This window comes from Acipenser ruthenus, chromosome 2, assembly GCF_902713425.1.
Source record: "Acipenser ruthenus chromosome 2, fAciRut3.2 maternal haplotype, whole genome shotgun sequence".
Lineage (NCBI taxonomy): Eukaryota > Metazoa > Chordata > Actinopteri > Acipenseriformes > Acipenseridae > Acipenser > Acipenser ruthenus.
In genome coordinates this window covers 101,959,974-101,984,414 of record NC_081190.1, presented here as the reverse complement: position 1 = coordinate 101,984,414, position 24,441 = coordinate 101,959,974, and the positions used below count along the sequence as shown (strand labels likewise).

Here is a 24,441-nt window from a genome sequence, read left to right as displayed (position 1 = left end):
ATAAACACCAGCTCTTTTTCTTAAATATTTTTCTTATTCTTAAATTCTTAAGAAAGTGATGACAGGAAGTAAAAATGAATATTTTCCCTGTAGAGGGTATAAATGAAAAAAACACTACAGGCACTAAAATAATTTTACCTGTAAGATTTGTGTATTTCTGTGCACAAGCTTAGGAAATCTAGGTCACTTCTGTTTCACTTTTAACACACAGGAAAAGCTGTGTCACCCCAAACATAAATGCATAGCTTGGATCATTCTAAATATTGTGCATATGTTTTTATTACAGGGTATCTACTTTCCTGTGTCACTTCAGGGTCGCTAATGTCATTAGAAACATAAAATACAATACTTTTAGTGCCTATAAAAAGTGATTTCTTGCCATGGATGTTATTTCTTTCGATTGTACACATACTGTACAGTATATTGCATGAACTGAATAATACAATAAATACATTACATTTGCTTGCTGTTAATTACACACTGAAATATCCCTGTTAAAATTATACAATATCCCTAGGCGGCTGCCCTTGACTTGGTGTTTGCTATTGTTTGCTCTTAAAGAGGATCGGGTTACTTCTCTAGTAGTGAGTTCATTGTAAATTGCTGAGTAATGCTGAGGCATTCATGTGGCTGATGCAAACCTATATATTTTGCTTCATCATTAGCTGCAGTAACTCAGTATGACAGGGACTTAAACAGGTCTGACACAGAAGCAGAAGCTGGATGATAATGACAAGGCAGCTGGCTGGGAGAAAAGGCAGGTATTCAAGACAGAATAGATTCAACTTGGAGTAGGCTTGGACGGCAGTCTCTTTTCACACCAGCTACTGTGGCTTTCTGTGAATGAGAGTTCAGCTACTGCAACAGTGGCAAAGCTGTAGCACTGCCAGATAACTCTGGAGTGTGTGTGTGTGTGTGTGTCTGGAGCCAAAGAAGACACTGATCAACAGCATGACCCGAAAACCTGTTGCTACTTCTGTCTCCAATGGAGGCTATGCTAAAGAAGACTCAAATGGCAACCTGCCCATTATGGACTCCAGCGACCCAGCTGCCACAGGTAAAGTGGAGCTGAGAAAGAAAATAACTTTACTGAGAGGGATCTCAATTATAATTGGCACCATCATTGGAGCTGGGATCTTTATTTCGCCCAAGGGTATCCTGCAGAACAGTGGGAGTGTGGGGATGTCGCTTGTGGTCTGGTCTACCTGTGGGTTGCTGTCATTATTTGGTAAGACTTTTTTGTTTTAATTTATTTCTCTAAATGCCTTTAAAACATAGATGTATCTGAACCTTAAATATTCCCAGATTGCACGAAAGTAGGACATCCGCTGTTTCAGCACCTAATACAGTAGCTGGGATCCTTTTTGATGTAAAACAGCCGCCCTTTTTACTAATTATAGGACAAGGTTAAAACCACACCTGTCTACATATAATACCTGCTGCAGCCTGCTGCTGTACTGAAATAGATGTATTGATTTTCATGATGAAGCTTGATTGATTTTAATTTGTGCATGTTGAATTACTTGCCATTGCCTCAGCACCCCATGGAAACAGATAAATTAAATAGTGCTAATAAATACATTAATACATTAATACATTTATAAACAAATCATCTTTCTTCAAACCTTCCATATTTCTGTTTGAATCATGGAATAAGCTGTACTAAAGTGCTCTCCCTACACTATTTTTCTCTTCTTGTTGGAGGTGTTTGAATTGGCTTTAAACAGATGTGAAAGTTGCAGTAAATTCTCTGCCCGTCACATCCTGTATCCCAGATGGCAAAACCACAAAGTAGTCTGGGTCAAACTGTCAGTATAAAGACTTGATACCACATAGACAAGGGTTCATTCTGACAGCTGAAGATTGTATTTAGTGAGGGCAACTCACACATGTTTCATCGTCTATTTCTAGTCAAGTTTCGTTCCAGTACCACTTTTTAAAAAGTTTTGAATTCTAGTATCTAATACAAACCACCTGTGACCATATTCAGAGATACATAGAAAAATGTTTGCTAGGACACTGCCCCTTGCAATGGAAAGAAAGTTTACAAACGAGAGGAGGCCATTTTGCCCACCTTGCTCGTTTGGTTATTAGTAGCTTATTGATCCCAGAATCTCATCAAGCAGCTTCTTGAAGGATTCCAGGGTGTCAGCTTCAACAACATTACTGGGGAGTTCGTTCCAGACCCTCACAATTCTCTGTGTAAAATAGTGCCTCCTATTTTCTGTTCTGAATGCCTCTTTATCTAATCTCCATTTGTGACCTATGGTCCTTGTTTCTTTTTTCAAGTCGAAAAAGTCCCTTGGGTCGACATTGTCAGTACCTTTTAGAATTTTGAATGCATGAATCAGATTGCCACGTAGTCTTCTTTGTTCAAGACTGAATAGATTCAATTCTTTTAGCCTGTCTGCATACGACATGCCTTTTAAACCCGGAATAATTCTGGTCGCTCTTCTTTGCACTCTTTCTAGAGCAGCAATATCCTTTTTTGTAGCGAGGTGACCAGAACTGAACACAATATCTTAGATGAGGTCTTACTAATGCATTGTAAAGTTTTAACATTACTTCCCTTGATTTAAATTCAACACTTTTCACTATATATTCGAGCATCTTGTTGGTCTTTTTTTATAGCTTCCCCACATTGTCTAGATGAAGACATTTCTGAGTCAACATAAACTCCTAGGTCTTTTACATAGATTCCTTCTTCAATTTCAGTATCTCCCATATGATATTTACAGTATAATGCACATTTTTATTGCCTGTGTGCAGTACCTTACACGTTTCTCTTTTAAATATCATTTTCCATGTGCCTGCCCAGTTCTGAATGCTGTCTACATCATTTTGAATGACCTTTGCTGCTGCAACGGTGTTTGCCACTCCTCCTATTTTTGTGTCATCTGCAAATTTAACAAGTTTGCTTATTATACCAGAATCTAAATCATTAATGTAGATTAGGAATAGCAGAGGACCTAATACTGATCCCTGTGGTACTCCACTAGTTACCTCACTCCATTTTGACATTTCTCCTCTAATCAGTACTTTCTGTTTTCTACATGTTTACCACTCCCTAATGCATTTCCTTGAATCCCTACTGCGTTCAGTTTGAGAATTCATTTTTTGTGCGGGACTTTGTCAAAAGCTTTCTGGAAATCTAAATAAACCATGTCATATGCTTTGCAGTTATCCATTGTTGATGCTGCATCCTCAAAAAAATCAAGCAGGTTAGTTAGACACGATCTGCCTTTCCTAAAACCATGCTGACTGTCTCCCAGGATACTGTTACCATATAGGTAATTTTCTATTTTGGATGTTATTATAGTTTCCATAAGTTTATATATAATAGAAGTCAGGCTTATTGGTCTGTAGTTACCTGGTTCCTACATTTTTTAAAACAGCCATCCTTTTTCCATGGATGTTTTCTCTGTTTTAATCCAATCTACTTCTGTTAGACTCTGTTTCATACCTTCATAGTTTGCCTTTCTAAAGTGGTAAACCTTAGCTTTAGTCATTACTTTTGGGGTTTTAAAAAGCACTTAAAATGAGACCATGTTGTGATCTGAGTTTGCCAATAGTCCTTTGACCTCTGCTTTATTTAGTCTCTATTCATTATTTGAAAAGACTAAATCAAGCCATGCCTCCTCTCTAGTCAGTGCCTTGACAAATTGCGTTAGGAAGCAGTCATTTGTCATTTCCACCATTTCAATTTCGTCCGTCGTGCTCCCCACCGGGTTTTCCCATTTTATATGGGGGAAGTTGAAATCACCCATTAATATGGCTTCTCCTTTGCTGCATGCATTTCTAATGTCATTTTATAACAGATTATTTTGCTCGGTGCCTGAATTTGGCGGTCTGTAGCATGCCCCTATTATTATGCCCTTTGAATTTTTGTCCATTATTCTGACCCATATTGATTCTGCATTATTTTGTTCTTCCAGATTTATCACCAGGGCTTCAAGACTATTTTTGATGTATAGCACTACCCTTCCGCCTCTTCTGTCCTGTCTATTAGTGTATACCCATTAATATTATATTCATCTCCATCAATCTCAGATAACCACGTTTCTGTTACACCTATCACATCGTAGTTACTTGTTAGTGCAGTAGCTTCAATTTCTAACATTTTCTTTCTGAGACTTCTAGCATTTAGATAAATACATTTAATGGCTGTCTTACCTGAGTTGTTGCCCTTGTTTTGATGTAATCTCCCTTCTGTTTTTTTTGTTGATTTCTCCCCCCTTCCTTTCTAGTTTAACCTTACCACAGGAAAATAAAGTATGTCAGTGGATTGTCAGCTTTCTGCCTACCTTCCTTGATCTGATGATTGATTGTATGTCTATCTCTACTGTGCCACAAATTGTAATTTTATTTTACAAACCGTATTCTTAGTTCAGCCCTCATTGCTTTGTTAGATAAAGACATTAATGATTTCATACCATAAGCTTGCCCATGTTTTCTATTGGTTTGCAACAGGTGTATAAAAAAAGGGAAATTAAACCATTAGTCAGGAACACGATGTGGCATTGTGTGCGTTTCCCATGGGTATATTTTGCATTTATCATAGATTACTATGTTGTGGATTTGCAATGTGTCCTTTGCCTTTATCACCTGTGTCTACTCCACACAGTAACGAAGAACAGGCATACAAGGTCACACAGATCCACCAGGAATGTGATCGAGATTATTGACATGGATAAATGGATTTGTAATGTTGTCAGACTCCAAAAAACAACGAGGCATTATGACGCTATGGATAGTATACTCGCTACATTGACTACCAATTGGTATTGTGTGTGTCTAGGCCTAATGCCGTAAATATTGTATACTGGTTTAAATAATCTGAGTCAGAATTAAAAATATTTGCTCACCTTACTGTAACTCTGTTGATTCTCTAGTGTGGTAGGGATGTTCATACACAATATCTCACCTGACAGGTTTCTTAAAGTGAAGTGCAAGCAACGTGCATAAGCAATGATGCAGAAGTGTCGTAAAGATGTACGGAAAGGAATCACATACAATGTAATATCAAGTGTATGAATTGAACAGACTGTCAGGTGATATGTAACTGAGCCTGCTGTTATATCCTATTCTCTTGTGAGATATTTGGGAATGCATTATGCTGTTTGAAGCTAGTGTGACACAATGACCCCAATTTTGAAGACTGGGTGACTGCATTTCAGACTAACCAGGTAAGAGAACATCATTATCCAAAGGGAACATCAGTAGCAAGTGGTGAAGGAGGTGGAGCGAGTGAGAGAGAGAGAAAACACACGAAAATCGGGCCCAGGGTGTATTATTTAAAAAAGGCATACACAAATCCTGGGGTATCTACCTTAAAAACTGGAACAACAAGAAAATCTGGATGCATGGCGAGCCCACCACACCCTACATTCATGGCATATTTGCTGGATTGATGGACACATTTGTCACAGTCTTTATTGCACCCCTATTCAAAATGGAATAAATCCTTTCTTTTATGGAGTCAAATAAAGTATATTTGTTAAAACGAAAATACATGGTGATAGTACTGTTAGTAAACTAAATGATAAACAAAAAGTTTGGGGTTTTCTTTTCAGTTTTCCAGGGGTTTTAAAAAACAACATCAAAATCATTTTTGGTGATTTCCACAAAAGCTGCTATTGAATTGAAAACCAAAATCCTGTACAATAGCTCGCATTTCTCAGATCGAACCAGCATGTGGCTGGAAGTAAACAGAAAGTTTTAAATAGCACAAGAGGAAACGGAAACCTCCCGCACTCCCAGTGTATTCGTAGCCTGCAGCAGCGAAGAGCCATTCTTGCTGTAGAGAGAATGGGTTCCCTGTGTATTCATCATCATGCCTAGAGGCTGGAGTAGGCAGGGAAGGAAGCAGAGGCTTTTCACAACAAAATCAAATGGAATCGGAAGAGTGGCACCTCATTATATTCTAGCCTATATTTGATTTTAATAATTTGTTTACACACTTAATAAGCCAGAACTCATTTTTTACTATTTTACTTTTTAATGTGAAGTCATAATGAAACTTACACATCACAGGTGTTGTAGCAGACTAAAATGAAATGCAGTTACCTTTTTTTGTATTGTCGCTAAGAGTAGGCTGTTTGCATGCAGCACTGTATCTTCATTTTCACTCCTGCTCACTGGTGCAATTTGTTTCTGTTGTACCCTTTATAGTACAGTAACAATAATCTTAAAGTGTTTTAGGATTTCTAACTAATTCATGCCTTTCTCATACAGTACTGGGTGATAATAAGGAAAATCTAATTTGCAAGCCATGTCATAATATGAGAAAAAAATAGAATTTTCTTATAAACATAAATATTTATCTTCCTCTCCATTTGTTTTAACTTAGAATCTATGATTGAGTGTTTTTGGAGTTACAGTAGGTGTGATATAAGGAATCTACCATGTCATATTGCATTGATATTGCTATAAGCATGTATGTTTCTTTATCACTGTGGTCATTGAGTAGTCATCAACAACTTGCACCTGTCGTGATATTCAAGTTTGATAATGTAACTGGTATTTAAAAAAAAAAAAAAACAACATTAAAAAAACTTAAAACTTACTGAACTATAAAGAGTCATTTTGAACTTAAGAAAGTTTACAAACGAGAGGAGGTCATTCAGTCCATCTTGCTCGTTTGGTTGTTAGTAGTTTATTGATCCCAGAATCTCATCAAGCAGCTTCTTGAAGGATCCCAGGGTTTCAGCTTCAACAACATTACTGGGGAGTTGGTTCCAACTTGATGCTATTAACGCAATTCTCTTTACAATAAAATCTACTTTTCACATTTGATTTATTCATCTTATTCCACTTTATTTTGTTTTCCTTAAAAGATTAGATTTATCTCTTGTTTTAATCTCTTTCAGGTGATTATATAGTTATACAGGTTTAATCTTACATAACATTAAAGACAAGAATCCGAATGTCAAAATGCATTTTTCCACAAGACAGTGGAAAGCTTTTTTTTGTCTGTTTGAAGGGAAAGCAATAGACTAGCAAAGCCCAGTCAGTCTCTCCATGCCCAGTGACCCTGCATTCCAAACACAGTTCATCTGCAGTAACTGGTACCACCCACTTTCACACAACCAACATCATGCATGATTCCCCATTCACCTCATTCACAACTGTATCTTCAACACGTATTAATGATGTATTACGCAGAAACACTGGGAAGAACCAACTCCTAGCATATCAATTTTGTTTTCCAAAATGCAAACTTTGCAATTGCTACAAAATAGGGCTCTATGACACAAAAAGATGTTCCCTAATGATATTCAATACAGTGTGTAAATTAACTAAGAACTATATAAATATATATACCTTACCATTGGCCTCCACCTGTGAACCATTAAAGTTGCTGTCACATTTTCTGGATAAAAACCCCACTGTTGAAGGATCATTGGTCAGGCTGTGAATCTGAAGGAAAATGAAGACCAAAGAGCATTCTACAGAAGTTAAAGATAAAGTAATACAAATGCATAGATTAGGAAAAGGGTACAAAATAATATCCAAGTGTTTGGATATCCCAGTGAGCACAGCTGGATCAATAATCAGGAAGTGGAAGCTGCATCACACCACCCAGGCACTGCCAAGAAAAGGCCGTCCCTCAAAACTCAGTGCTCAAACAAGAAGGAGACTTGTGAGAGAAGCCACAGTGAGCCCAACAATCACTTTGAAGGAGCTACAGAGTTCAGTGGCTGGGAGTGGAGTAATGGTGCACCAGTCAACCATATCAAGAGCATAACACTGCATAACACTGGCCTGTATGGGAGGGTGGCAAGAAAGAAGCCGTTACTCAAAAAGTATCATCTGAAAGCACGTCTGGAGTTTGCCAGAAAGCATGAGAGTGACCCAGCTGCGATGTGGGAAAAGGTTTTGTGGTCAGATGAGACCAAGATAGAGCTTTTTGGCCAAAACTCAAAGCGCTATGTGTGGCACAAGCCTAACACTGCCCATGCCTCAAGACACACCATCCCTACAGTGAAGTATGGAGGTGGCAGCATCATGCTGTGGGGATGCTTCTCATCAGCAGGGACTGGGCATCTTGTTAAAACTGAAGGAAGAATGGATGGAGCAAAATACAGGGAAATACTGCAAGAGAACCTGCTTCAGTCGGCTAAAAAACTGAAGCTTGAAAGGAAATTCACCTTTCAGCAGGACAATGATCCCAAGCACAAGGCCAAAGCAACATTGGAGTGGCTCAAGAACAAAAAGGTGAATGTCCTACAGTGGCCCAGTCAAAGTCCTCATCTCAATCCCATTGAGAATCTGTAGCACTATTTGAGAATTGCGGTTCACAAGCGTCATCCAACCAACCTGAACAACCTGGAGCAAAACTGCCAAGAAGAATGGGCCAAAATCACTCCGACACTGTGTGCAAAGCTGGTACATATTTACCCCAAAAGACTTAAAGCTGTTATTGCAGCGAAAGGTGGCTCTACCAAATATTAATGTGTGGGGGTTGAATACTTATGCAAGCAAGATATTTCAGTTTTTTATTTTTCTTAAAAATATTTCCCAACATAAAACCAATGTCACCTTACAATAATTGATTTTGAGTTTCAGTGTTTTAAAATAAAAATATCAAACAGAACTAAATTTCAATGTACCATTTGTAATTCAGTAATATGAGAGAATTGGTCAGGGGTCATAATACTTTTGCAAGGCACTGTATATATATATATATATATATATATATATATATATATATATATATATATATATATATATATATATATATATATATATATATATATATATATATATATATATATATATATATATATATATATAGGCAGCAGTGTGGAGTAGTGGTTAGGGCTCTGGACTCTTGACCGGTGGGTTGTGGGTTCAAATCCCGGTGGGTACACTGCTGCTGTACCTTTGAACAAGGTACTTTACCTAGATTGCTCCAGTAAAAAAAAAACAACTGTATAAATGGGTAATTGTATGTAAAAATAATGTGATATCTTGTAACAATTGTAAGTCGCCCTGGATAAGGGTGTCAGCTAAGAAATAAATAATAATAATAATATATATATATATATATATATATATATATATATATATATATATATATATATATAGTGAGAAAGTGTAGTCCTGGGGAGCAAAGGACCACACCTCCTAGAAGGTCACAGGCTGAAAAGCCTTCATTTGTTTAATTGTATTTTTGTTTAATTATCCCCTGCACCTGGCTATTATGGTAAATTAGAAGCCAGGTGCAGGGTATTTTAAAAGTGTGCAGACAGTCTGTTCTGGGCTGCTGTGTTTGTGAAGAAGCCCGACTGTGCGTGTGTGTACAGCCGTAGTATTTGAACAAAGGTAGTGTGAAAAACCTTGTTGTGCCTTGTAAAACTGTGTGTTTTTTGTTTTGTTTTTAGCCGGTAAACAGCTTAGCTGTCCGGTTATTAGTTTAGTGTTCCAGCTTGTGTTTTAGTTAGTGCTCGTAAGACCTAGATGTTTGTTTACATTTTGTTTCTTTTTGTGTATTATTAAAAAAATAGTGTGTCAGCACGTAAAAATCAATTTCTGTGTCCTTGGTCTTGCATTTTAAAGGAGCAACGAACTGCGGAGAGGAAGCTCAGTTTTACTATATATATATATATATATATACAGACGTGCTCAAATTTGTTGGTACCCCGCCACAAAAAACGAAGAATGCACAATTTTCTCTGAAATAACTTGAAACTGACAAAAGTAATTGGCATCCACCATTGTTTATTCCATATTTAATAGAAATCAGACTTTGCTTTTGATTTTTTATTCAACATAATATTGTAAATAATAAAACAAATGAAAATGGCATGGACAAAAATGATGGGACCGCTAACCTAATATTTTGTTGCACAACCTTTAGAGGCAATCACTGCAATCAAACGTTTTCTGTAGCTCTCAATGAGACTTCTGCACCTGTTAACAGGTAGTTTGGCCCACTCTTCCTGAGCAAACTGCTCCAGCTGTCTCAGGTTTGATGGGTGCCTTCTCCAGACTGCAAGTTTCAGCTCTTTCCATAGATGTTCGATAGGATTCAGATCAGGACTCATAGAAGGCCACTTCAGAATAGTCCAACGTTTTGTTCTTATCCATTCTTGGGTGCATTTAGCTGTGTGTTTTGGGTCATTATCCTGTTGGAGGACCCATGACCTGCGACTGAGACAGAGCTTCCTGACACTGGGCAGTACGTTTCGCTCCAGAATGCCTTGATAGTCTTGAGATTTCATTGTGCCCTGCACAGATTCAAGGCACCCTGTGCCAGGCACAGCAAAGCAGCCCCAAAACATAACCGAGCTTCCTCCATGTTTCACTGTAGGTATGGTGTTCTTTTCTTTGAAAGCTTCATTTTTTCGTCTGTGAACATAGAGCTGATGTGACTTGTCAAAAAGCTCCAGTTTTGACTCATCTGTCCAAAGGACATTCTCCCAGAAGGATTGTGGCTTGTCAATATGCATTTTAGCAAATTCCCGTCTGGCTTTTTTATGTTTTTCTTTCAAAAGTGGAGTCCTCCTGGGTCTTCTTCCATGGAGCCCACTTTCGCTCAAAAAGCGACGGATGGTGCGAACAGAAACTGACGTACCTTCACCTTGGAGTTCAGCTTGTATCTCTTTGGCAGTTATCCTTGGTTCTTTTTCTACCATTCGCACTATCCTTCTGTTCAATCTGGGGTCAATTTTCCTCTTGTGGCTGCGGCCAGGGAGGTTGGCTACAGTTCCATGGACCTTAAACTTCTTAATAATATTTGCAACTGTTGTCACAGGAACATCAAGCTGCTTGGAGATGGTCTTGTAGCCTTTACCTTTACCATGCTTGTCTATTTCTGATCTCCTCAGACAAGTCTCTCCTTTGCTTTCTTTGGTCCATGTTCAGTGTGGTGCAAACAATGATACCAAACAGCATAGTGACTACTTTTCTCCATTTAAATAGGCTGAATGACTGATTACAAGATTGGAGACATGTGTGATACTAATTAAAGAAACTAATTAGTTTGAAATATCACTATAATCCAATTATTTATTATCTTTTCTAAGGGGTACCAACAAATGTGTCCAGGCCATTTTAGAATATCTTTGTAGAATAAGCAATAATTCATCTCTTTTCACAGCTTCTTTGCTTTATTCTATGACATACCAAAGGCATGCAAGTATACATGATAAAATAGCTTTTAATTTCATCACTTTTCAGGAGGAATGAAACATTATTTCAATGAGCTGTAAGGGTACCAACAAATCTGAGCACGTCTGTATATATATATATATAATGGGTGAAGGTACGTCAGTTTCTGATCGCACCATCCGTCGCTTTTTGAGCGAAAGTGGGCTCCATGGAAGACGACCCAGGAGGACTCCACTTTTGAAAGAAAAACATAAAAAAGCAAGTCTGGAATTTGCTAAAATGCATATTGACAAGCCACAATCCTTCTGGGAGAATGTCCTTTGGACAGATGAGTCAGAACTGGAGCTTTTTGGCAAGTCACATCAGCTCTATGTTCACAGATGAAAAAATGAAGCTTTCAAAGAAAAGAACACCATACCTACAGTGAAACATGGAGGAGGCTCGGTTATGTTTTGGGGCTGCTTTGCTGTGCCTGGCACAGGGTGCCTTGAATCTGTGCAGGGCACAATGAAATCTCAAGACTATCAAGGCATTCTGGAGCGAAACATACTGCCCAGTGTCAGAAAGCTCTGTCTCAGTCGCAGGTCATGGGTCCTCCAACAGGATATGACCCAAAACACACAGCTAAAAGCACCCAAGAATTGATAAGAACAAAACATTGGACTATTCTGAAGTGGCCTTCTATGAGTCCTGATCTGAATCCTATCGAACATCTATGGAAAGAGCTGAAACTTGCAGTCTGGAGAAGGCACCCATCAAACCTGAGAAAGCTGGAGCAGTTTGCTCAGGAAGAGTGGGCCAAACTACCTGTTAACAGGTGCAGAAGTCTCATTGAGAGCTACAGAAAACGTTTGATTGCAGTGATTACCTCTAAAGGTTGTGCAACAAAATATTAGGTTTGCGGTCCCATCATTTTTGTCCATGCCATTTTCATTTGTTTTATTATTTACAATATTATGTTGAATAAAAAATCAAAAGCAAAGTCTGATTTCTATTAAATATGGAATAAACAATGGTGGATGCCAATTACTTTTGTCAGTTTCAAGTTATTTCAGAGAAAATTATGCATTCTTCGTTTTTTGTGACGGGGTACCAACAAATTTGAGCACGTCTGTATATATATATATATATATATACATACAGTCACCTCCAAAATTATTGACACCCTTTATAAAGATGAGCAAAAAAGCAATATACCACTTACCACTATTAGGGCAATAATAAGAAGTTCAAAACCACTGGAACAGTGGTAAACTTGCCTGGTAGAGGATGCAAGTGTATCTTGCCCCCACGCAAAGTGAGGCAGATGGTTCGGGAGGCAAAGGGAAATCCAAGGGCCACAGTTGGAGAATTACAGAACTTCTCCAAACTTCTCCAAGTCTCCAAATCTACAATTAGATGCCACCTCCATGCCAATAGGCTATTTGGAAGGGTTGCCAAAAAAAAAAAGCCTTTATTGAGAGCAACCAACAAACGTAAGCGCCTGGATTTTGCTAAACGGCATTGGCACTTCAATTGGAACCGGGTGCTATGGTCAGATGAGACGAAAATAGTGATCTTTGGCCACGCACAACAGTGGTGGGTTTGGCGTCGAAAGAAGGATGTGTGTGCAGAAAATATCCTCATACCTACTGTAAAATATGGTGGTGGATCTTATTAAGGTCCACCACCTTGTTAAGGTCAACGGCATCATGAACTCTACCCAGTACAGGGACATTTTAGCCAAAAACCTGGTTGCCTCTGCCAGGAGGCTGAAACTTGGCCGCAAGTGGATCTTCCAGCAAGTCAATGACCCCAAGCACACATCAAAATCCACAAAGAAATGGTTAATTGACCACAAAATCAACATTTTGCAATGGCCATCTCAGCCTTGAGCCCCATTGAAAACCTGTGGTTTCAATGGAAGAGGGCAGTCCGTAAGTGCAGATGGATATCAAGGATCTGGAAAGATTCTGTATGGAGGAATGGTCTAAGATCCCTCCCAATGTGTTCTACAGTCTCATTAAACATTATATAAAAAGACTCAGTGCCTTTATCCTTGCAAAGGGAGGGTGCACAAAGTACTGAAAACAAGGGTGCCAATAATTGTGACACTTCATTTTTTTTGGAAATAAATTTATAATTTGAGAAATGTGTAATTTTGGTTGATTCCATTGAATCATTAATAAAGTCAAATATATTCCACCATTTTTGGAAAATTACAATATAGTAAGCTACGCCTTAGTTGGTGCTTATCTTGGCGAGAGCCGAGTTCAAATCAGCATGAAGTTTTAACATCTACTCTCGTGTAATGGAAATCATTATATATATATATATATATATATATATATATATATATATATATATATATATATATATAATGTTGCAGTGGAAGGAAAGACTTTACATGGAACATCTTAGCTGTTATTTTATTCTGATCTTTCTTACTGCTTAGAATTGAAATACTAAATACACCAAGTGGACTTTTAAGATTTATTGCAAATTTAATAGCTGTGTTATTTGCTTTTGTTGTTGTTATTATTTCTTACAGGGGCCCTTTCATATGCTGAGCTTGGTACATGTATCAAGAAATCTGGGGGTCATTACACCTATATCCTTGAAGCCTTTGGTCCACATGCTGCATTTGTAAGAGTTTGGGTAGAGCTGCTTGCAATACGGTTAGTATAATTGCTTTACATATCAGTATAGCATGCCCATTTGTATGAAGGCCATCTCTCCATCTTGTTTGTGTCATGAAAGTGCTTGAATACACGGAATAAAAGTAAAAAGAATACAAACCTACATAAAGTCCTGTGAGATTGAAGATGCCAAAATAACATATGTGGCCTAGTTTTTAGTAAATTACAAACCTGACTTGTAGAATTTGGACAAAATATGTTTCTTTGCTGGCATGCAAGCTGAAACACTTAATACACTCAATAACTTCCTTTAATCAAGGATGAAACACACAAGAGATCAGAAAGTTACAGTACTTACGTTGTTGTTTTAACAAAAAAGAAAAATGAAAACACATCTAATGTTATTGTTTTGGATGTGACGCTCCAGACAAAGCTAACCTTTATTACAAATACTCAAATACAGTACACACTGTTGAGTTAAGAGTTTCTTTGTCACTCCATATTTACTGCTAGGAATATTAAAAACTAGAGTTCATTTGTGTAAGGATGTTAATTTAAATATAAATTTGGTTGTATTATTGAGAGACATAACTCTATGGGAAGTTACAACGACGTGTTGATAACCCACTGGGACTAATTATTTTAAAGGACATACTGTAGTATTTTTAGGGGTAGGACCAAATATTTTAAGACAAACGGTTATTACAATTTTGGATCTTACTCAGCCCTAGGTTGTGGTTAGATAATATATTACCTAAAGACTGTTATTGTCTTTTACAGCTGTATCACAATCATATTTTGTTAAGTGTTGATATTAAATTCGGGATGTGAGTTATTATTAAGATGTTTGGTCTATATTTCTTACACAGTCCTGCTACCACAGCAGTGATCTCTTTGGCTTTTGGACGGTACATATTGGAACCCTTATTTATGCCATGTGGGATACCTGAACTACCAATCAAGATTGTCACTGCCATAGGAATAAGTAAGTATCCATACCATAATATGCTTTTTAACAGCAAGGGCTGTTTATAGTTGATATTTCTGAATCACCCCCCACCAAGAACACATGCATTTCACGGGGCGGGAGCCAGGGCTGCGAGAGGAGGGGAGTGTTTTGGCAACTTAGGATTGGAGGCTTGGCCTCTAGAACAGGGGAGAGAGAGAAGGACGAGCCCGGACTCCAACCGTGACAGCCTTCCCTATGGAGTCGAGGCTAGCCCTATTGGCCTCCAGGCTCCTGAAAATACAGTCCTCTGATTTCTTGGAGAGTTGTTATCGGCATTGCCTCGCGACTGAGTCCCACTTACCGACTGGGTTCGACCCTCAGAGGACAGAACGGCTCATACGAACTCTTAATGAGGATAAAGGAGGAAGTAAGACCGAGCATTTTTCTTGAGACAAGATATAGCACATGAGCTGTGAAAGAATAGTGTGTCCGGTGATCCCCTCTGACCACACAAAGAACCTGTGGAGTTTCTGGAACTCTAGGTCGAGGAAGTGAGACTCACTATCCTCCCAGAGGGGACCAACACAGAGACACGTGACATATAAAAAACTGAGGAGGAGGAAAAAAGCTAATGCAAGAGAAAGAGCAGAGCTGTGACTGGGTTTAAATAGGAAATCTAGGGTGATAGGCAGGTGAAAATAGGAAGAGACGAAGCCCTGGCTCCCGCCCCCCGGAACACCACTAAAGTTAACATTAATACTATTTTGCTCACACGCATAGCCAGGACACATGACATAGAATAGATTGTAAAACAAACAAAAAAAGCGGATAACCCTGGATAGGGAACGGGATGTGTATGAGGGCATTGCTTGCCTTTATGCTTTTTGACATCATTAAGCACATTTGACCTTTGGTACTTTACCCCACTGTTTACCTCTGATTAGTTTACAAGGATAAATGGTCAGGAGGCTGGGCGCGAAACAGTGACCACCCATGTCCCAAGTGAACATCTTAACCACTGTACAAAAAAGTATGTAGTTTATAATCTCACCTTTTACAGGAATCAGAATCCTCTTGAGCTGTGTATCACACAACACTTTTAGGGACACATGTTTGGTGTATCAAACTTTAATGTTGTAGTCATTTCGAGTATTTTTAAAAACACAACTGTATGCATTGGGATATTACAATTAAAGTGTTACTTTCAAACAGGCATATTTAAAGTTGTTTTTATAAATTAATACATCATGTGTAGGGTATCTCTCAATGTATAAGAGATGTCATCTCGTGCAGTTTGGAGGACTGCGAAGCAGTGTGGTTCTGGCTGCTCAAACTGTGTGAAATATACAATAAGGAACACCCTACATCACGTATTAAATTATTATAAATCACAGACATGAACATTGTACCCAGGAATACCTTTAAAATTAAAAACATATTTTATTTGTCTAAAACATAACTTTTATCCCCCTCCCTCGATCATGAAATGGTTCAGTCCAAAATCAACTTCCACAGTACCTGAATAATGCATGTAGGCCCATGGGTACTGGGCTGTGATGACACTATTTATTAAAAATAAAAGTGCAGCTGGAGAAACATGTGTTTTTAAAAGTATGTAGTGATTTTGTAATATTTTCATTGGGACAGTAGCTTCAAGGTAATCAAAATGTGTCTGGAATCTGTGTCCCCTGGACACTGCACAGTTACACTTATTTGAAATACAAATGTATGAAACAAGGGCAAGTGCAAAGAGAGACATACTTTGAACAACTACTAGCAACAAACTATCAGAACAACTAATACTCCTCCCTGCAGTGTAGATTCTTGCCTGTTAAGTGTTTTTTAATTGTTTTATTCCTTTCTGAATATAAGCCTTTGCTTTGATACTTGCTTGAAACAGGGCCTATAATCTGCTGTTAGAAATCAGCCACGACAAACAGATTCCAAGAAAAAAAAAGATTAGTATTTCTGATTTAAACATGGTTAGGTAGTGATGTATTATTATTAAGCACAATGAGGGCCGCCATGGTTCTCCAAACATTTGGTGTTCCACTTTGAAATTAGTTGTTCTAAATCTACTGCTTCAGTGCACTCTGAAATAACTGACAGGGCTTTCTGGATGGGCAGTGCAGCCAAAACACTCAAGATGGTCACTCAATGACAACAATAAAGCACTTCCTGAAGGTGGCTGTTCATGTTAGTCTTCAGTTATTTCACAAAATCATGGGTGAGCAACCAGCTGAATACAGTGTAATAAATCAGAGGGAAACTGAAGGGGGGGAGCTAAAAGGCTGGCGTCCCCAGTCTCTACACCACATTCTCTGTGAGATCATCATCATCATCACCACAATATTGGAAGAAATAAAAATGTGGTAAGTTACTACTGAAGCCAGGCGAAAGAATAGGAGGAGAGACTGTGTAGGGTTCAAGAAGGTGTGTGTGACGGGCTGATTTCCTTTCTGCCATGCTCCCTTGCTATGTGACTTGAAGGACCACGTACAAACCTTCTCTTTTTCAAAACGTAGCGGGTGGCACATGGACTTGCTTATCTGGACATGTCAAATACTTGTAAAAAAGGTTTTGGGAACATACTGGTATGAGTTTCTAATTGAAATGCTCTCATATTCGGCAGAATACTTTATCAGTGTAAACATAATGTCAGTCTTATGTTTTAGGGACATGAATTATCAATTCATTTCCATCTTTCTTCTTGAAATATGTTGAAAGCTTCACAGATGAATAGTACTATACTAGTACTGAACATGCCAGAGTACGTTGCAGCGTGTGCCACAGAACAGAGTGCGATATAAATGACAATGTTTACATTGGAAAGTATAAGAAATATGTTTTATATATTTATTACTCAGAGCTCGCTCCTTAGCAAACATTTTTACAATTGACAAAAAACACACAACACAATAACATCTATTGCTAAACAAACACAGTCATTAGTCATGTATCTACAAATGAAAAGCCTTGTTGCACAGCAGTATCCTTTTCTCAAGGTGCGTTAGGACACGACTTCCTCTGTGGAATCCTATCTGCTGAATTAAGTAACAAATTATGTAAAAACAAAACAAAAAAAAAAAAAACACCTTTCACCCCTTAGGGGTCATTTGTTACAAGCATTTTGTGCACATGATGTAATTTTTCAAGCTACTGGTTACTGGGGTCTGAGCATCATTTTACTTTAATTCATATCATTCGATTGCCTTTTTTAATGCTAACACGTGATTAAACCTTTGTTCTGTAAACATTATTCTTCGATGAGAGCGCTGCATTATAGAAAACTTAGGTAAACATCATATGCATTACAATTTAGTTCACATTATATACATATCAAATGGAAAGATTTGCCTGACTTACTGGAAAGAAAAACCAAGATTACTGGTTTAAGCAAAGTTTCACATACAGTACCAATACAACTTCGTAGCAGAAGGGGCTCAGAATTGTTTTGCTTTGAGTATATGCTTTTAAATGCAGGAAATGCATACCTTTTCATTATTGGTCTAAACATGTAATATGTGGCCAGTATATATCGATTTAGTTAAGCAACTAAAAAAACAAGGTTCCTAGGAGTTGGTTGATCTCAATACTTTGTCAAATCAGGTCTCATAGGATCTGATTGCTTCAGCAATAATATGGCTAGGTTATCCCGCTGTGTTCTCTGTGTACTGAAAAAGTAATAAAACATAGCTGAAAAGTAGATATTGCTAAAATGAGTCAGAAAGAAATTACTGCAAGGATATTTCCAAAGCTATTCAAAATGTATTTGCTGTGTACACAGTTAAAGTCTTGCTTTATTGCTGTACAAATACACTTTTGCAAGCTGTGTATAAAGGAAAGAAAGCCACTAGACAGAGATCAAAGGCAAGGCAGTCCATAGAGGCAGAAATTAAAAGAGCAGAGCAGTTAGAAGCAGTTTGAAAGCAGGTTGACAGCTGCAGAAAATTAAATTTACAAAAAAGATAAAAAAAAATGAACATGGCCTTCAAGTCAGTAATTTGTGACACCTACATGATGTGGGAAATTCGAGAAACCCCATCAGAGCTAAAACAAGTGTGTGTAAAGTGCCACAAGATCCAGGAATTGCTTCAACTAGTAAATATGCACGAAATGGAGTTGAACGAAATGTAAGGGCAACAGGAGTTTGAGGAGCTGGCACACCCGAAATTCTTGGAACTTTGCACCCCTAACAGACAGAAAGTCACCAGGGAGAGAGAAGAAGGTTGAAACAGATGGTTCAGATAGGCAGAGACAGGGGAAAAAAGAAACTTAGTCAAACACAACCAACAGAAATCAAAACGTCAAACAAATTTGACCCACTTCAAAATTTAGATGACCCCCTTACTACAACAGTGTGCTGCCTTCCGGGAGCCTTTCTCACGCACATCACTGAGAACGTGAACAGGCTCCTAAAACAAACAGGAGACGACCCGGTAGTAGTCGTCCACATCGGTACAAACAACATTGGAAGAGACAGATCAAGATCCCTGCAAAACAAATTCAGAGAGCTTGGAAGGAAATTAAAAGACACGACCAAAACTGTGGTATTTTCTGGGATACTGCCAGCAACTTGCAAAGGAGCATACGGACAGCTGGAAATACATAATCAAAATGCATGGCTGAAATCGTGGTGCACATAGGAAGGCTTCATCATTCTTGAACATTGGAGCACATTCTACAACAAGGACTATCTATATAGGCGGGACGGACTGCACTTAAACAAAAAGGGAACCAATCTACTCGGAGAAAGGATCCTTGAGAAGGTTCAGAAGCATTTAAACTAGAAAGGAAGGGGGGAGAAAACAAAAAAACAGAAGGTAGACTACATCAAAACAAGGGCAACAACTCAGGTAAGACAGCCATTAAATGTATTTATCTAAATGCTAGAAGTCTAAAAAACAAAATGTTAGAACTTGAAGCTTCTGCACTAACAAGAAACTACGATGTGATAGGTGTTACAGAAACTTGGTTATCCAAGAGTGATGGAGATAAATATAATATTAGTGGGTACACACTGTATAGGAAAGACAGTCAGGACAGAAGAGGCGGAGGGGTAGTGCTATACATCAAAAATAGTCTTGAAGCCCAGGTGCTACATCTGGAAGAAAAAAACAACGCAGAATCAATATGGGTCAAAATAATGGACAAAAACTAAAAGGTAATAATAATAGGGGTATGCTATAGACTGCCAAATTCAGACATTGAGCAAAATAATCTGTTATACAGATTAGAAATGCGTGTAGCAAAGAAGCTATACTAATGGGGGGATTTCAACTTCCCCCAAAACCCGATGGGGAGCACGACAGACGAAATTAAAATAGTAGAAATGATAAATGACTGCTTCTTAACGCAATTTGTCAATGCACTGACTAGAAGGGGGGGGGGGGGGGCATGCCCTGATATAGTCTTTTCACATAACAAAGACAAATAATTAAAACAGGTTAGAGAACCATTGACAAACTCAGATCACAACATGGTCTTATTTGAAGTGCTTTTTAAAACGCCAAAAGTAACGACTAAAGCTAAGGTTTACAATTATAAAAAGGCAAACTATGAAGGAATGAAAGAGAGACTAACAGAAGTAGATTGGAGTAAAATAGAGAAAATATCTACAGAGAAAAGATGGCTATTTTTTAAAAATGTAATACTAGAGGCACAAAACAAATACATCCAAAAAGTAGACAAATCAAAATGGCCAAAATGATTTAATAGATCAATTAAAACAAAATATTCAAAGAAAAAAGGCACTTTACAGAGTGTTTAAAAGGGACCGAGAACAAAGTACACAGAAAGAGTACTTGGAACTGCAAACACAAGTCAAAAAGGAAGATAGAAAGGCCAAGAGAGAGATAGAAATGAATATTGCTAAGGGGGCTAAAACCAATTCCAAAAAGTTTTTCCAATATTATAACAGCAAGATCATTCAAGGAGGAGGTAAAATTTCTAAGAGATACAAATAGCAAAATCATAGACAAAGTGAAAAAAATAGCAAATATATTGAATTACTATTTTTCTCAAGTTTTTACAAAGGGGGATGCAGACAACATGCCCCACTGTCGACCTGTTCCTATCCAGTTTTACATAACTTTAGCATAGGAGCTTTTAAAATAAACACATCCCCTGGGCCGGATGAGATCCTCCCAATAGTACTCAAAGAAACTAAAGAAGTTATTGACAAGCCACTAACCAATAAGCTATATGTAAACTATAATAAGATCCAAAATGGAAAATTATCTATATGGTAACAGTATCCTGGGAGCCAGTCAGCTTTTTTGAGGCTGCAACATCGACAATGGATAATTGTATAGCATATGATATGGTTTATTTAGATTTCCAGAAAGCTTTTGACAAAGTGTCGCATAAAAAATTAATTCTCAAACTGAACGCAGTAGGGATTCAAGGAAATGCATGCACATGGATTAGGGAATGGTTAACATGTAGATAACAGAAAGTACTGATTAGAGGAGAAACCTCAAAATGGAGCGAGGTAACCAGTGGAGTACCACAGGGATCAGTGTTAGGTCCTCTGCTCTTCCAAATCTACATTAATGACTTAGATTCTGGTATAGTAAGCAAACTTGTTAAATTTGCAGACGACACAAACATAGAAGGAGTGGCAAACACAGTTGCAAAGGTCATTCAAAATCATCTAGACAGCATTCAGAACTGGGCAGACACATGGCAAATGACATTTAATACAGAAACGTTTAAGGTACTCCACGCAGGCAATAAAAATGTCCTTTATAAATACCATGTGGGAGATACTGAAATTGAAGAAGGAATCTATGAAAAAGATCTAGGCGTTTATGTTGACTCGGATATGTCTTCATCTAGATAATGTGTGGAAGCTATAAAAAAGTCCCACAAAATTCTCAGATATACAGTGAAAAATGTTGAATTTAAAATCAAGGAAAGTAATGTTAAAACTTTACAATGCATTAGTAAGACCTCATCTAGAATATTGCATTCAGTTCTGGTTAAAAGGATAGTGCTACTCTAGAAAGAGTGCAAAGAAGAGCAACCAGAATTATTCCGGGTTTAAAAGGCATGTCATATACAGACAGGCTAAGGCTTGAATCTATTCAGTCTTGAACAAAGAAGACTACGCAGTGATCTGATTCAAGCATTTAACATTCTAAAAAGTATTGACAATATCGACCCAGGGGACTTTTTCGACCTGAAAAAAAGAAACAAGGACCAAGGGTCACAAATGGAGATTAGATAAAGGGGCATTCAGAACAGAAAATAGGAGGCACTTTTTTACACAGAGAATTGTGGGAGTCTGGAACCAACTTCCCATTAATGTTGTTGAAGCTGACACCGTGGAATCCTTCAAGTAGCTGCTTAATGAAATTCTGGGATCAATAAGCTACTAACAACCAAATGAGCAAGATGGGCTGAATGACCTCCTCTCGTTTGTAACTATTCTTATGTTCTTATGTTCTTAACGGATGCTTAAAAAAGACTGGCCCCAGAGAGTTTTGACCACCGTCTTGCCTGGCAATCCATTAGCACCTCTGTAGCAGTGACGACAATGCTGGGAGGACACAGAGGCTCCAGAGTGGGTGCCTTATGGCCCTGATTCACAAACGCTTAGCATCATTACAAAATGCACTCAAGCAATACCAGCTATATTAACCGTTTCATTCACTGAAGTTTCTACCAAAACTAACTGGTGCTTATCTTGGCGAGAGCCAAGTTCAAATCAGCATGAAGTTTTAACATCTACTCTCGTGTAATGGAAATCATGAAGATCTGGATACGTCCAGTGACTGCTGTGAATAGTGCAGCTGGCAACAAGGGAAAGACCATGTGACAGCCTGGAGAGACAGCTGACAGGAGGAAAGAGACCCCATTGGGGCTGGTAAGGGTTAGCTACCCTTGTCGGCAGTATCCAGCTCTGTGTTTACAGGATGCTGGAGACACCCACCCAAGGCTTCTAAGAAATTAAAGAGAAAAATACCCCTAGAGTCTGCGAGAGCATGGGCGGAAGATGATTCAACGTTGGACAACACGGTTAACAACTTAGGAACGGAAACGGATATGAGTATGGAGAGTACTTCACAAAAGACTAGTTCAAGATCTGCAGTTAGCAAAGACATGGAACTCCAGGTTTGTGTCTGCGGCTGGAGCAAGACGACAACGGTCAGGGGTTTGAAGATTCATCAAGGGAGAATGAAATGCTTGAGGGAGAAGGGACAAGGGCCTCGCATTGATCAGTACTTCTTACGAAGTCAGTCAATTCAGTCGAATGAAATCCAGTGACAGGAAGCAAACCACAGTTCGCAGGATATCAGCACCCCTGTCATAGACGTGAGGAGGACTTGCATGGACACAGTTAGTGATGAAGCTAATGATCCTTGTGAACCCGGTCAGACAAACCAGCATAAGAGAGAAAAGAACCTCAACGGGCACAAGCCTGGAGTTAAATGGCCAAGACCTTGTGAGAAAACTGCATGGGACACAGTAAACACAGATCTCTGCTTTGCATTGGAAAGATTAAGTGGAACAGTTGAAAAGAAGCTGGATAAATTTGGGGACAGCGTATGGAAGTGAGAGGTTTGGAGTTGAAAAAAGGAAGGAAAAAGTACAAACTATTCCTGGAAAGTCTAGACGGCAGCAGGAGATTGAACGCTTAGTTAGAGAAAGGAGACAGCTGAGGAAGCAATGGAAAAGAGCAGAACAAAGTCAGAAGGATGGACTCAATCTCTTACAAAGGGTCATAAAAGATAAGCTTGCAACATTGCGCAGAGCTGAGCGCCTACGGAAACGCTACAAAAAGAAGGAGAGTGTGAGAGCTAACTTTTATAAAGACCCATTCAAATTTGTAAAGAAGTTATTCACCAGTGAGAAGAATGGCACACTAAAAGCATCTAAGGTTGAGCTGGAGAGATATTTGGAGGAAACACATACAGATTCAAAAAGGCAGGAGCATATGTCAATTCCGTCAGACATCCCACCTATCAATCCACCAGAATACCAAATGGAGGACTGTGCACCTAAGTGGAAAGAAATAGAGCAAGCTGTGAAAAAAGCAAGGGCTTCATCATCTCCAGGGCCTAATGGAGTTCCGTACAGAGTGTACAAGAGTGCTTCAGGAGTTCTACAAATTCTGTGGAAATTGATGAAAGTGGCATGGGAAAAACAGGTTGTACCAAGAGCATGGCGCCGAGCAGGTGGAGTCTTTATACCTAAAGAAAAAGATTCTACAAGCATCAGTCAGTTTCGTCCTATTTCCCTATTAATTGTAGAAGGCAAGATTTTCTTCAGCATTATTGCTCAGAGATTGTCAACTTACCTATTAAAGAACTGCTTCATTGACACTTCAATACAAAAAGCGGGCATTCCAGGTTTCCCAGGATGCTTATAACACATCAATGTGATCTGGCAACAAATTCAATCAGCTAAAAAGGAGAGGAAGGAGCTCCATGTGACATTCCTGGATTTGGCTAATGCATATGGTTCAGTGCCACATGAACTTCTTTGGGCAGCATTTGATTTTTTCAGTGTACCGATGACAATAACAAATTTAGTGAAAGCCTACTTTGGAGATTTGCAATTTAGTTTTTCAACTTCAGAATTCAGCACTACATGGCATTGCCTAGAGGTTGGAATAATGGCAGGATGCACCATTTCTCTACTGGCTTTTACCATGGCAATGGAAGTAATCATTAGGGCATCAAAATGGGTAGTAGGAGGAGAGCGCTTGGCTTCTGGAATGCGACTACCACCAATTCGAGCATACATGGATGA

General features: G+C 38.5%; 1 protein-coding gene across 1 annotated transcript in view; it reads left to right on the top strand.

Moving 5' to 3' along the window:
* Nucleotides 1-673: 673 nt before the first annotated feature.
* LOC117408457 (cystine/glutamate transporter-like) overlaps nucleotides 674-24,441 on the top strand; it is a 52,957-nt gene continuing 29,189 nt past the window's right edge. The window contains exons 1-3 of the mRNA XM_034013456.3: nucleotides 674-1,228; nucleotides 13,646-13,772; nucleotides 14,603-14,718. Of these exons, the coding sequence (XP_033869347.1) occupies nucleotides 952-1,228; nucleotides 13,646-13,772; nucleotides 14,603-14,718 (520 nt within the window). The 5' untranslated portion in view covers nucleotides 674-951. The remainder of the gene's footprint in view (nucleotides 1,229-13,645; nucleotides 13,773-14,602; nucleotides 14,719-24,441) is intronic.